This window comes from Rhynchophorus ferrugineus, unplaced genomic scaffold (genome assembly GCF_030347505.1).
Source record: "Rhynchophorus ferrugineus isolate W39M unplaced genomic scaffold, kcgeb_rfMv2 rfM1, whole genome shotgun sequence".
Lineage (NCBI taxonomy): Eukaryota > Metazoa > Arthropoda > Insecta > Coleoptera > Curculionidae > Rhynchophorus > Rhynchophorus ferrugineus.
This window is the reverse complement of record NW_027472580.1, coordinates 37,752,646-37,767,318: the sequence shown is the minus strand read 5'-3', so window position 1 is coordinate 37,767,318 and position 14,673 is coordinate 37,752,646. Positions and strand designations below refer to the sequence as shown.

The 14,673-nt window shown below is 29.8% G+C and overlaps 1 protein-coding gene across 2 annotated transcripts; it reads left to right on the top strand.

Moving 5' to 3' along the window:
* LOC143196722 (lactosylceramide 4-alpha-galactosyltransferase) lies at window positions 1–14,495 on the top strand. 2 transcript variants are annotated; one of them, XM_076404672.1, is made up of 5 exons: window positions 1–203; window positions 3,457–3,618; window positions 7,663–7,849; window positions 10,603–10,845; window positions 14,027–14,495. In XM_076404672.1, exons 1-5 carry the CDS (start codon window positions 50–52, stop codon window positions 14,295–14,297), a joined length of 1,017 nt encoding a protein of 338 aa, XP_076260787.1. In that variant the 5' UTR covers window positions 1–49; the 3' UTR covers window positions 14,298–14,495. The 2 variants fall into 2 exon arrangements, with proteins under 2 accessions (XP_076260787.1, XP_076260798.1); XM_076404683.1 differs by lacking the exon at window positions 3,457–3,618.
* The last annotated feature ends 178 nt before the right edge of the window (window positions 14,496–14,673 follow it).

Genomic DNA, 14,673 nt, shown 5'->3' with positions numbered 1-14,673 from the left:
GAGTCGGTTGTGATAAGTATTTATAAATCCATGCATCGAAGTACATAATATGTATTTTCGACGGACGTGTTTACTGCGAATATTTGTTATTTTATTTCTTATTTTGAACATTTTTTTGTTGTATTTGAGCAGAAAAATTTATATATACAATCAGTATTATTGCTATTCATTAAATGAGCTTGACGAAGTACTGGATATTCAAGGTAAATACATTTAAATATTTGTTTTGTTAATGAAGTATTTTTAGTTCGAATTACATGTTAGTTTCTAGGAATAATATTACAAAACATAGTACCGTGAGTATTCTCGCTGTAACAGCTGTTGAAATTTTAAAAACAAACATTTTTAATTATTCTTTTCCCATACAAATGTTACATGTTTTTTATATGTATTTTAAAGTCTCCTGTTACCAACTATGTGTTTATCTAGACTGGACCTACCGTTTAAAGTGGGCTCCGAACCACGGTCCTGAGCATTAAAACCTACCGATCCCAGAAGACATCCGGTCTTACCCAGCCTGGTTACTGGCGTGACTAGGATCATTTTCCTTGTCGGATTTTACACTCTTGCCTAGAATATTTACAAATTTCAAATAATCACAAAAATAAATTTACGACCATGCCCCAGCAGGATTCGAACCCGCGGCTATCGCAACAGTAGGAGGACTGTCCCATCGCCTTTACCACTGGACTACCAAGCCGGCAAAATGTTTCATGTTGTTATAGTTACTATATGTTTACTATATTCATATATGGCACAGTATTCAATAATTTTACATCATTTTGAATGACTGAATAAGCATATTAAGTTGTTCAATGAGTTAAATTAAAATTTTGTTCATGCTTTTATGAAGAGGAAATATTAACATTACTGAATTTTTAGTCTTATCATCAACATATTTTACATAAACAATCTAACTCAATATATTAAATTCGATGATTTTGATATTTCTTTACATAAAATAAGTGCTTTCCATATTATATTACCGAGTTTTTCAATGAATATAGACGCGAATCAGGGAAATCTCAAAACTGCATTTTCAAGATTAATTATTTTTGATTCGTTTGTTGATATGAAGAAATCTGCTGCAGAAGCCCATCAAATACTTGATGAATAAACTGTTTTTTGACATGTTTAATTTTGAAAATATTAATTAATTTCGAAATGACTGAATATATATATATATATATATATACCCATATCATAAATACTATATGTTTTATTGCAAAGAAAAAGATATTTTCTCTAACTGGCGATGAAAAATGGATCTACTACAACAATACCAAGAACAAAAATTAATCTGTTAGTCCAGAAGAGCCATCTATATCAATATGAAATATTTATAACCATAAAGTCTTGCTGTGGATTTGGTGGGAAAAAGAAGGTGTAGTATATTACAAGCCGCTAAAACGAAATGAACTTATTATTACAGATGTATACCGATGCCAATTGAATAAATGAAGTAATATATTGTTTCAAAAATTACTAGCAATAGCGAGTAACCGGGGCAAATTCACCCTCTTGGATACGTTCCAAGATTTCTCTTTTCTGTTCTGGCTTGATACTACTATTACTACTAACGATGATACTAAACCAACCGTTCCACAGCTGAACAGAGATTGCTATTGCTTCAGCTTAGTTTTCGGAATATGGCACCCGCCAACAGCCGTTATGGCACACGAGGCCCCGACGGAATCTTTCTAATAAACTAACCGTGATTCCGAGAACTTGAGTTTATCCATGGCGGGGTAGTGTCGTGTGGGAGAAAAGTTAGAATTACAACGACAGAAAAAAGATCGTTGCAGTCTGGAAAGAGGGGATGTATAGCGGTGAGGCATATCCAGCAAATCTACTAGCTAAGTATGTTCTCTGAAGATATGAAGCTGAGTTGTTGTTTATTAGAAGCGTAAGCATCAAGTTAGACAAAAAGCAAAACACATTAGAACCCAAATAAAACAACTATACTGGTTAGTCGGAAGATACTCTCAACTTGATCTAAAATCAAGGAGGTTGATCTATAATACAATTATAAAGCCAATTAGGACATATGGGGTGCAAATATGGGGTTGCACTAAAAATTCAAATCAACTAGTTATACAACGCTGTCAAAACAAGGTTCTTCGATTGATTACCAATGCCTATTGCTATGTAACCAATACAGAACTGCATTATGACCTGGAAATCAAATGGATTTGCGAAGTTATCCAAGATTTCGCCTTGAAATACGAAAGAAGATTACTAAATCATACTAACGTGGAAGCAATACAACTGCTGGACAGCGCGCAGGATGTCAGGAGATTGAAGCGAACAAATCACATGAACTTATATAAAGTGTATACATTTAGTGTAAACTATAGCTATAAGTTAATAATTAATATATAATTATAATTTTATAATTGATGAATACATACTGATGTATTTTCTCGCACTCGTCTTGCTTGTTAATTAATCAATTACATAGGAAAAGTAGTAATAAATTAATTGCAAATTAAGATTGTACTAAGCGTATCTAATAAAGATGTTATAAAAAAAATTAAAAACGTGAAACATGAAGTGCATGATTTCTGAAGTGTCAGTTTCTTTGTGAATTGGATAATTTCTGACAAACCATGAATCATTGAAAATTCTCTTGAGAAACTTATTTTGGAAAACTTGAAGCCCTTTAACCGTGTTTGATATCATAAAATTAAAATAGACATTAGTATTAATATCTTTTACAATAAGCATTTGGTGGATCTGCTTTTTTTGCAGAGAAGAGTAGATAACAGATTTGCTATTTCTGATCTGCGAGTACAGACAGTTGATTCGTCAACTGCTAAGTTGTGCGATAATATTTTGCGAATTTGAGCTGGGTTTTCATCCAATAAGTTTTGCTATTCATTGTTTTCAAACTTCAGGTCATTCTTTTATTAGCAGTAAAATCATCACGTTTAAATAATTATTACAAAAACCCACAACTGGAATATAACAAAACAGTATCAGCATACTTACTAAAAGTGTTCGATGAACTTCGATGAAGTCAATTGTCTTCAAATCAAACATCAAAAGTAATTAATGTCGAAAATCAAAAATTGAGCATTCCTTTATTAGAATCTAGCGAAAAGTTCTATGTAATAGTTCGGTTAAGTTATTTAAGAGTTGTTTTCGTTAACATTTCACCAATAGATACTTAATATAAAATTCAATACATTTAGGACATTTCTGATTTCTTCCTTTCTTACGAGTAGGGATGCCGAAAAAATATCGATATTTTTGCCCGATATTTTTTTGACCGATATATAGATATGTTTTTCAACCGATATTTATTAAACATTGTAAAGCATTGTAAGATTTTTAACGGTTTTTTTGTATTTTGCTATTTAATTTCAAAGGTTTTTTTTATAAATATCTAAAACGATATATCGATATATTTCTCGCCAGCCCACGTCCCTACTTACGACTATGTTGATTTTTTAGATACAGACGTGAAGAACGACTCAGTCATTTTTTTCTTGGATACAACTTGTGATTTATTCATAAATGAAACAATTATGATTAGATCACGCCAAGCGTGCGCTATAGAAAGTGCGGCTTTAATGAACCCACAAAAAACAATTTATTTACTTCATTCTTCACCTGGTAGGTATAATACGAGTACAGTTAACGATCTTGCATTATCAATTTTCACGTAGCATTAATATTTTTTGGCACGAAAATTTAGTTTGGAAGCTTTCTCGACTTTCGTCGAATTGCAACCTGAATTGCCAAATTTACACCGGTAGGGAATAGGGTTTTATATACAAAAAAGCCGATCGAAGTGCATCGATGTTAAAATTTAAAATGTATTTAATATATCATAAGATCAAGATATCATCATGAATATCAGCAGATTATCATGAAATATAAGCAGGTTTAGTGTAAAAACAAATAATTTTATCGATACCTTTTTAATGTTTTGATAATCTTAATATTATTACGATTTAACTGCCACGGAGTGGGATTTGACTTATTATTAACAGTAGAAGGTAGTGTAAAAGATTAGAAAGACATGTGATATCTTAATCTTGATAAAAAAAAGGTCAAATAATTTAACTTCCAAACAACTTTTTTGCACATATGGTAGGTACAATAAAGATATGCGCAATCTCTTAAAAAATATCGATTGTTCTGAGCCGTGACATTTATTTTTTTTTGTTCCAAAACCTCTATTTTTTAATAAATAAAACTAATTTCACATAAAAAAATACTGTAAATTCAAATTAGTCATCATGCTGATATTTTTTAATTACATTGATTTTTAACGGAAAAGTGTTTCTATAATAATTCTTATTACTCTTTATTCACGAGTTCGAACGGTAAGGAACAGTGGTGAACATTTATGAGTTAGTTAAATAAAATCTAGGAACTGAAAGAAACATATTAAAAACTATTTTCTATACATCGATTTAAACAAGTGAAAATCAGAAAATGAGATGTGGCAGAACTTTTCTTACTCAAGTGAACAATATATCCTTTACAGTTCTTGCAACTTGCAACTGAGTGTTATCATGGAATATGTTGATTTGACGCTTGTTACTCGCTATTGTTGATATTTTTGAAGCAATATATTGTTCAATTATACAATTGATGTCGGAAGACAATTGCAATAATTGTTTTATTCAGTTTTAGCAATTCGCAATACCTTTACCTTATTGATCCCACTCTATACATAGTAAGATTTTATACCCTATGCCCGATGGTTCTTCAGTACTAACCCAAGGTTTTTTACCAGCGTTAGGATCTATCCACTGGAAATGATTATCGACTATTTATTAATAGAGTACCTTTTTCTATCGACTGTTTCAGTTGCTGTTTTTGGTCCGACTGACTTTACTACTTTTTACTAGTGATTTTTTCAATTCTGCACCTTTAGTTACTATTTTCGGTTCTATTAGCTCCATTCGATTAATTTTTAACTTTCTAGATCTGTCGTATTAGCCGCGACACTGTAAATAATGTATTGAATTTATGCTTACATAGATTTATGTTGTAATATATATAGTTTTATGTTTCTTTTTGTAGTTTGCTTATAAATAACAATATATTGTACATTAATGTAGCATCATTTTGGAGCGCTATTCTTCAATAATATTACGAAATACGATAAAAAGGGTAAAATTGTGAATGATAAATAGTAAAATGCTTTTGACTATTTTTATGGCAATAATAGGTATTTGTTTTATTGTCCTTTTCGTTCCTATCTAACTCTCTCAATTGTTGTTCAAGCCTTTGTTGTTGTTTGTCAAAACATTTTTCCTAAAATCTTGAAAGCTAAATTTAGTCTTTTTTTTCGTTTCTATCTAGCCTTTTTTTTCAAAAGATTCCACAAATTTCATCGGTTCGAAACAATTTGAAGAAATTTTTCCAGTAGCAGTTGTTAAATTTCGTAAAAAATATTAACAGTGAAGATGTATTAAACTATATTCAATGTTTATACTAACTACTTCTAATACATTCATTTTCTGATAGAAATTCTTGATAATAATTTTTGAAATAAAATTCTATAATAAATATAGATAATACAATGGAACTTAAACAAAACCTAAAAATTAAAGATGTACAATAACCATAACCAACCAAATACTAAATAAAAACTAAGTGTATACCTACCTAATCATAGAAAAACACTAATCTATGACATAACTAAAAATGATCGCACAATAATCACCAGACCCTTTTTAAATTAAATAAAAGTTTTATCTTTTATTTAACGGAAATATTTTCCTATTTAAAAAATTAAATTGCCAAATTTTGAAAAACTCTTTTCGAGTAACCCATATTATTCAGGTAATATCATTTTATTAACCCAATAAATGGCATTTCCAAATACTGCTTAAATTGTAAAGTTATTATAGTACCTGGTGTAATTATTTCTTCCATTCTAATTACTTTTTTTTATCAAAATATTTCCATATGTCAATATATTCTGCGTCATTAGTTGTGTCTTGTATTTCGAGTTGCGGAACTGTATTTGTTTTTTTCTGTAATAATTTTTTAAATCGCTTCAGCATTATCTGTAATACCAAATCCTGCTTTTCGTGTTAATTTTTAAAATTGTCAGTCTTTTATTCATGACACAAAATTGCAGATAGCAGAAGTTGAAGGTTCTCTTTCAAAATATTCCCAAACCATAGAACGTTTCGCTAAACGCATCGTTCTACAGAAACTTAATAAAATAATAAAAAAGATTTATCTGTCTTTCCTGCTGATGAAATAAATCTTAACCAAAAAGCATCGCGAACATCTATTTTTTGTATTTTTTTGATAGTCATGAAAATAGATTCTTAAATAATAAAGAAAACTTTTCCTATCAGAAAATTTATTTATTAGAAATATTTAGTATAAATATTGAATATAGTTTGTCACCTCTTTATCATTAATATGTATTTACAAAATGTAATTGCTACTGTAAAAAAAATTTTAAAATCGTTTCGAATGGTTACAATTTCTGGAACATTTCGTTTTTAAATTTATTTTTCAGGAGTTTAGGAAAGAAGTTTTAATATATAGGTTAGAATATATATATATGTATATATATATATATATATATATATATATATATATATATATATATATATATTAAACATATATCTATGTAAGCCTAAATCGGCACATTTTTGTCAAGGTAGCGTCTATGACGACAAAGCCAGAATATTAAAAAGCTTTTAAATTAAACTAATATAACAGAAAATATTAACAGACTGAAAATAGTCGAATGAAACAGTCAAAATAAAAAGTAGTAAATTATTAAACAGTTCATAGCCATTTTCAATTGATAGTTCCAACGCTACGTATTTTATCTATTTATATAATATAAGCACTACTGCTTTTTGTAAAAGTGTATACATTTATAACGATCATTTTATTCTTAACACTACTGTAATATGTCTACGTTTTATTTATATATCTGACTATTAATTTATTGATTATGTTAATTATATGTTTGTTTAAATAATTATTATTTGCTATTAAATGATACAAGTAAAAGAGGTTAATGCGAGAACTCATATATTTACGAGTTCATATTCGTACACCTTCGTCTCGATTACTTTTTGTCTATCGAATGATTTGAATGCTTTCCGACTATTAGCTGTTTCCTTTCGATAGTTACCAACTCCAATACAGACCGGCATATCTAGACAGTATTTCTGAATTATGCGATGATAATGCATCATCTGAAACAGTAATGGTCACTCTTCATATTGAATTGAACTGAACACAGAATCGGTAGTTATATTTATATTAATATTCTTTATTCGATACATTGAACACTATGTGCTTCTAGGTATTTTCGAGCTCAAAATTAATTATTTAAGAGAATGGATAATCAAAATTATGTTGACGAAGCCTTATTAAAATGATATTCCTAAAAACAGCTGCCGAATACTGTTAAGTTAAAAAAAATACTGAAAATAAATACAACTCTGAAAACTCTTATTCCTCGTCAAACATTAATTTTCTTTGAAACTTTGTATCAAATATGTAGAACAGATGTTATAAATAAAAAGTAAAGTGTATTGCTACTGATGTTAAGTCGGAGACAAATATTTTAAAAAGGGCAGAATCATATTTGTAATTGTAAGAACTATTGTCAGCAATATCAAGAATTTTAATGATGATTGTAATACAGAAATATTGTTTCAGGTTGGCTTATTGAAAACGAAACCATATCCAGCCAATTGCTAAATTCCCTGACGCAATATTCAAATATAAACATTCGACATATAAATCTAGATCGTTTCGCTAAAGACTCGCCAGTGGAAAAGCTCTGGAAAAGCAATGAAGTTTACAAATCGAACTATCCGAGAAAACACATTAGTGATATCTTTGGGTAATTACTATTTTTAATTCATTTTTTAAAATGTAAAACTTATTAACACAAGACTGTTACTTTTTGTCAGTAAACATTTTTACGTTGAAAATGATTATCTTCATCAAACAAAAAGGTTTATCTACGTTCTGTTTTAGTGTTATCCACATCTAGTTTCAATAACTCGATATTTGAACTTAAAATTAGCCTCTCCTGCGATTGCGATTTTCTTCATTTTCTAAATAACAGTCGATATCTGATTATTTTGGTAACTGAAATTATTTTTATAGTATATGGGGTACATCTACCGTACTTTAATCTAGTTGCTTTTATTCTCCAAGTCTGGGTCCAATTATTTATATTGTCAATTGACAGTTGTAATTCTCAAGTTAGTTTCTTCATTTTGTCTTCAATAACAAGTATCACAGAATAGTTTGCAATTATATTTATGATAATCAAATAAATGGCCCAACATACATGCTTTAATATATTGTATTGTTAAGTCTTATTTGACTAGATAAAAATTGAAACTTGACTTGATTTGAGTAGAACAGGCATTATTTTGAAGGCAAAGTAATGTGTATGTGTCAGAATTTCTCCCTATAAATATTTCCAGTTTTTTCCGAAATATTTTTTTTTACTTGATTTACCAAATCAATCCTAAATCGTAAAATGTTGAGAGTAATTTAATGGTAAATTATGTTCAAGTTCAGTTTTATATGGTTTAAGATTTCCTCCTCCTAATGGCCAGCGAATGCTTCAGCTTTTTGCTAATCGTTGATGGCAATTTCCATACAGGTATCTTATAAGTAGGTTGTTCAAATTTTATCGATTTATGTTACCGCGGATAATTATTTATGAATTTTCAAGTTTTCCAAATTAAATGCTAAGCTAATTTAAGTACCAGCTTACGATTTAAGTACCACTACTTTGGCTATCAAGCCATATTCATAATAATGAAAAGATTTTACACAATATTATTAATTTATCAAAGGGTGTAAAAATATATTTGAGATAATGGCGCCTCCTTATGTGCAGCTGCAGTTCTTATCTGATCTGAAACCAAATGAAAAATAATAAGAGGATAAATATATTTAAAATAATTTTAAAAAGTTATAAAATTAAAAATCTAATAAACTATTTCATCAAATATTTCATTTTGTATCTACTCTTATTGTTGATATACTATAGTCTTTGAATAGTCGTATCATTTTTAAATTAACTTTTAATAAAGGTTTCTGAAAATGTAGTTTAGACATTCTTTCAAACCGCATTTCAAAGTTTCGGTATATAAATACAACTACTTTCAGTAATTTACCGACCAATCTGCGGTTGCTGGATGGTATAAAGGCTTTTAGCTTCATCCAAAAACTGCTGATACTGTTTTCAAGCTGTACGAGAGTTGAATTTGTCTCTGAAAGACTGCTCCGGTTCTGGCTTCATCTATGTTGCTAAGTATGAAAATTTCGAGATAGGTTCTAATAATGAGACAAATCATGATGACCCCAACAAATTACTCGAATTTGGTAAAAACGTAAAAGAGTTTCTTCAACATTTCATTCACAGATGAATTAACATCACATATATATTAATAGAGCAATCCACCAAAAACTGCATCGCAGTCTCCCAAGTCATTTGTCTGCTATATCAAGTCAAGGAATTATTTTCACATAGTTGTTGGAGGACATTTCAGTACAGACGCAATGTGTACATTCCGAATACCTTATAATAATAGGTTATATGGGAAATGCGAAAACTGGAGTAGTCATAGCGGAAACAAATCTTTCATGAAGATGGAGCAATTAATAGCCGAAGCAAGGAAAGAAGAATAAATAGTAGCCGAGCCAGCATCGAATGGCAAACGAGAAGTACAGATCTAAATACAGCAGATTTATTTAATCTTTTGTCGTAAAATTCACTTGAACAGAAAGAACATAATGACAAATTTAATGTTCAAAATTATTGTTTTCTATAGGTAAAAATGTAATTTTGGCGTTTTAATTTGTTAAATTTTCGGTTTTGGCACAACCTAAATGAAATTCTTTAAATATTTGTAAAGTGTTTTTCCCTCTTTATAAATGATTTTATAATCAATTAAAATATAAAACGACCCGACGAAACGACGAAGCTAGGAGTTGTATTTTTTATGGAGCGCAAAACTCATTTTTATATACACATAATAAGTTATAACTATAAGCACTATAACCCGTCCAATAAAATATTCTAGTCGTGTCATAGATAACGTCAGAAATATTGCCAATTGCAGTTTGTAATTTGTTTGTTTTAAATTTAGAGTTATACATTCTACCTAGGTTAGTTCTGGTCGGCCATATACCAAAGCTTTGAAAAATTCTTCAATGCATTGGTGCTAATAATAATTAGAGGTTATAAACTGGCAAACGTAAACTAAATTTAAAAGCCGATGCGGCAACATTGTGACGTATTGACGTCATAAACTTTGATAGCATGACTCACTCATTTTATTGGATCGCGTATTCTATTATAAAAAAAAAGATTTATTCGGTTACATGTTCCGACGCATCGGGCAGCATTTTGTCTCTTTCTAATTAGACAAAATGAGAAGGAAAAATCTGCTCCAAGTTTAAAACGAATCTTATATTTTTACTCAATGCAGAGCAAAATAATGTGTGTTAATTGTTTTATTGAACGTGGTATACATATTATATATAGAATTATTTTTTATCAATTAATTAATATATAGTATAATCATTTATAACGATAACATATTAATAGTGATATCAAAACTATTTTAGAGTATTATTGCTTTGGAGATACGGTGGTATCTATATGGACCTAGATGTAATTGTTACTAAAAATTTGGAACTATTACCAGACAATTTTGTTGGTGCTGAACCAAATTCTGATGTTAATAATGATATAATTGGTTTCGACAGCCAGACTAATGGTCATGAATATGCTCAGGCAGTTTTAAATGAGTTGGCGGAAAATTTTGATAGCCAATCGTGGACCGGTAATGGAGCACGTATATTTAATAGGTAAGACGAGTAGTGTACGGTAATAACTTATTTTAAGTTGATAAGTTTCAGACAATTTTATGTTCAAGTGATTTTTTAAAAGTTCTATCATAGCAATAAACAGTATCTTATCACATAAATAGGATGGGGGTTATCTATGAAACAGTATATCGCATAAATGACTACCATATATTTGCCTGCACATACATATTTTTAATAAAACAATTTCATGACTATAAGTATTGCTTAAGCCAGCTTGGTTGGCACAGTGGTAAAGGCTATAGGATGGCCCCCATACAGTTGCAATAGTCGCGGTTTCGAATCCTGTTGGGGCATGGTCGTAAATGTAAGAGTGCAAAATCCGATAAGGAAAATGATCCCAGTGTGCCAGTATCCAGGCTGGGTAAGAACGGATGTCTTCTAGGTTTCTAAATTGGTGACTCGCCAGTTGGTAGGCTTAATGCTGAGCACCAGTCCAGACAAAACCTCGTTGGTAAAAAGGAGACCTTAAGATATAAAAAATAATTTTGCTCATATTAGTTGATATAGTCATGAATATCCTTCTTCAACAGACAAATCGTTATGGGTTTTGTTAGCACAGATGTTCATTTTAAATATCATGCTCTATCAGCGAAGGTCATACCAGATATTTTTGTTATTATTATACTAATACCAATATATAGTATATATAGTATAGTAGTATATTTACCATACATTAGTGGTGTTATTGCCATTTACTTCCTTGTAACTCTTCATCAGAAAATAAATTTATGCTATATCAATTTCTGGCGGAATTCATAATCACTGAGGTAACAGAGCTGGACAAAATGCATGCTTTCCTTTAGTTAAAATATATTTTTTATTAATCTCTTAGAACTTTAGCAATCTTCCCGAGGACAATAATTATTATTACATGATTTCCGTTATATAATATAACTATCCTGACATGTAAAAGATCGCTTCAGTAAGTGATCTGCTGGACAACTTATAATCTAAATCTTACTCTAGATACTATTCTAACTTATTATAGGGATTATTAAATCGTATGTGTCTATTAATTAATTCGTATGGCAGTTTGCACTTGAGCCTACGCACTCTCATCGCGCACATTTAACTATTTTGCGAGTGTATTGGGATACACTAATAATCTTTCAGAGTACTTCACACTAACACTCCGAATCACACTCGTTATGGGTTCTATGGGGATAACGCGCCGAATCAGTTTGTTGAAGACGTAATATGGGGCATCGACGATGACTCGCAACACATTATTCTGCAACCTCTGGGGAATAGCTATGTTAGATTTGCTAGTAGTACCCTACAGTTCAACATCATAGGTCCAAATGGGCCTAAGTATTGACTTATCAACCAAATCTTGTTATCTAATGGTAACATGGCTCAACACACAATTTGACTTTGACTTTAAAGCATTAAATTCCAATTCTTTAGGCCGTAATTAGACGAAAAAAAAATGGCATGAATAAGTTTGCTTTTTTATTTTGGAAACCGCTTGAAAGATATTTTTCAAAATCTATGATGTTAATTTTTAATTGAAAATGAAACCATTTTAATGAACATTTTAAGTTTTACTATCAAAATAACTTACAAAAAAGGAGACGCTTTTACTTTTTCTTTTATGTTCATAGGTACTATTTCTTAATAAACCCCAAATATGGTTTCCCATCGTGTTTTCATAACTCCTTGATAAGGTTGTTCGAAGCTCATAATGTCCTGTTGAAAACATTCTCCTTGCTCTTCTGAATACGCTCCCATATTTTTGAATTTATTTAAATGAACATGCAACTTTTAATGACATCTTGTAGCCCATGGCATATATTTAACTAGCTTTTTGTAGTTTTCCGCTTTCCTATTTCCTAAAAATCCAGAAACGACTGCTTTGAAAGTGTTCCAACTCGCTTTTTGATTACGGTTCAACAGCGTTGGAAATTTCTCATCGGCGAAAATCTGCCTGATTTGCGGACCAACAAAAACCCCAGCCTTAACTTTTACTTCTGATAATTCCGGAAAAAATTTCCTCAAGTATTCAAACGCTTCTGAGATTTGATCCAGTTTTTCAACAAAGTATTTAAATAGAAATAGAATTTAATATGTCTGTTATATTTTATTCACTATTTAATTAAGATTTACTGATGACCTTCCAAACATCTTTTACAATTATTACAAGCAACATGTGGAGCCCATGCTTCGTAGGCTTCACAGAGAACGTAAGATTTATTTAGTTCGTAATTTAGATTTAGGCCCTATCAGCCAATATATTTGGATTAGTTTAATTCCAAGCTGTTTGCGTTTTGTCACTATATGTTTTTTCCATGTCAAACGTTGATCAAAATTTATTCCAAGATATTTAACGTTGTCTGCGGAAGTTTATAAAAAAATATAAATAAAAATCAAAATATAAATTTCAAATTACAATATCGCATGTGTTTAAAGGACAAAATATTTTAAATTTTAATTACTTTCATTTAAAATCCAAATAAAATCAGGTGTTAGGTTATGTAAATAGAATAGGATTAGTCGAGGCAGCAAATTAACCAGTAAAAGAGGAATTTTCCTTAATGAACGCTAAAATTTTAGATATATTATCAGACTAAATATATTCTAGGTCCACATTTTTAATGGATAATGATGTCCTTGCTTGCAAAAACAATAAAATCATCATCTTGTTACTACCAGGCATTATTTCACGTTCTTTTTTCTAATTTGATTTTCGAAGTATGTATTGCAAAGCTTTGATTTTCTGTCATCTTTTCTGATGCATGACGTCAATATGGCTCGATTTATTCCAGGTGACAGTTTAAAAAACTTATCAAATTTTCTTTATAAGGTTTATTTTAGTTGAGATGCTATAACAGTAAAATACTTGTAATTGCTATCCTAAAGCTGTTCTAATCTGGTTCCTGTAGATTTTCTGTCATCTTTTCTGATGCATGACGCCAATGTGGCTCGATTTATTCCAGGTGACAGTTTAAAAAACTTATCAAATTTTCTTTATAAGCTTTATTTTAGTTGAGATGCTATAACAGTAAAATACTTGTAATTGCTATCCTAAAGCTGATCTAATCTGGTTCCTGTAGACGTCAAAGTATTAATCGGAATTAATTAGCCATATTACGAAAACTAAATATATTTACAATATATAAACAATTATACAATAATTTAACTTAATTTTTTTCATTTTTAGGTTATTGAAACAAAGGTGTGACCAAAAGATTGAACCTGCCGCCGTAGGAAAAAATCGCAAATGTTTAAATGTGTTACCACAAAATACTTTTTACCGCTTTAAATATAGCGAAGAAACCGACTATATTAAAAAAGAAATTGAAAATAGTTACGTAGTTCATTTTTGGTATAATCTCAGTGATAACACAAATATATCTCTCTACAATGATTTACTTTACATGGAACTAGCATCTAATTATTGTCCTGAAACTGCACGTCTCTATTATTTCTAAGTTTTGTTAATTATAATTTAACTTATATGAACTATTCTGCAATTATTAACTGATTTGATTTGAAGCTCAGAAGTGAATGAAGAGTAATGATAATTACAGACTGAACAGAAATCTATATTAATTAATATAAATAACTCATTATGAAATATTGTTATAATATGTTTCTTTTATTTATATGAAATAAAAATATTTATTCTAGTAGAAAATTCAATCTCATTCCCTCATCATCAAGTGTACAATATAGTCTATATAAAATAACCTTACTACTCTGATCAAAAAAAAAATAGTAAGAATTTTTATATTTTGGAAAATACATACTACTATATTAATATCGAACATTCCTTTCTTGTATATTAATGCAAATACAACAGAACAG

Coding starts and splice junctions, on each gene's coding strand:
- LOC143196722 (XM_076404672.1), top strand. CDS start 50: ATGTATTTTCGACGGACGTGTTTACTGCGAATATTTGTTATTTTATTT. Junction 204..3,456: donor CGAAGTACTGGATATTCAAG/GTAAATACATTT, acceptor TTGATTTTTTAG/ATACAGACGTGAAGAACGAC. Junction 10,846..14,026: donor GGAGCACGTATATTTAATAG/GTAAGACGAGTA, acceptor TTTCATTTTTAG/GTTATTGAAACAAAGGTGTG.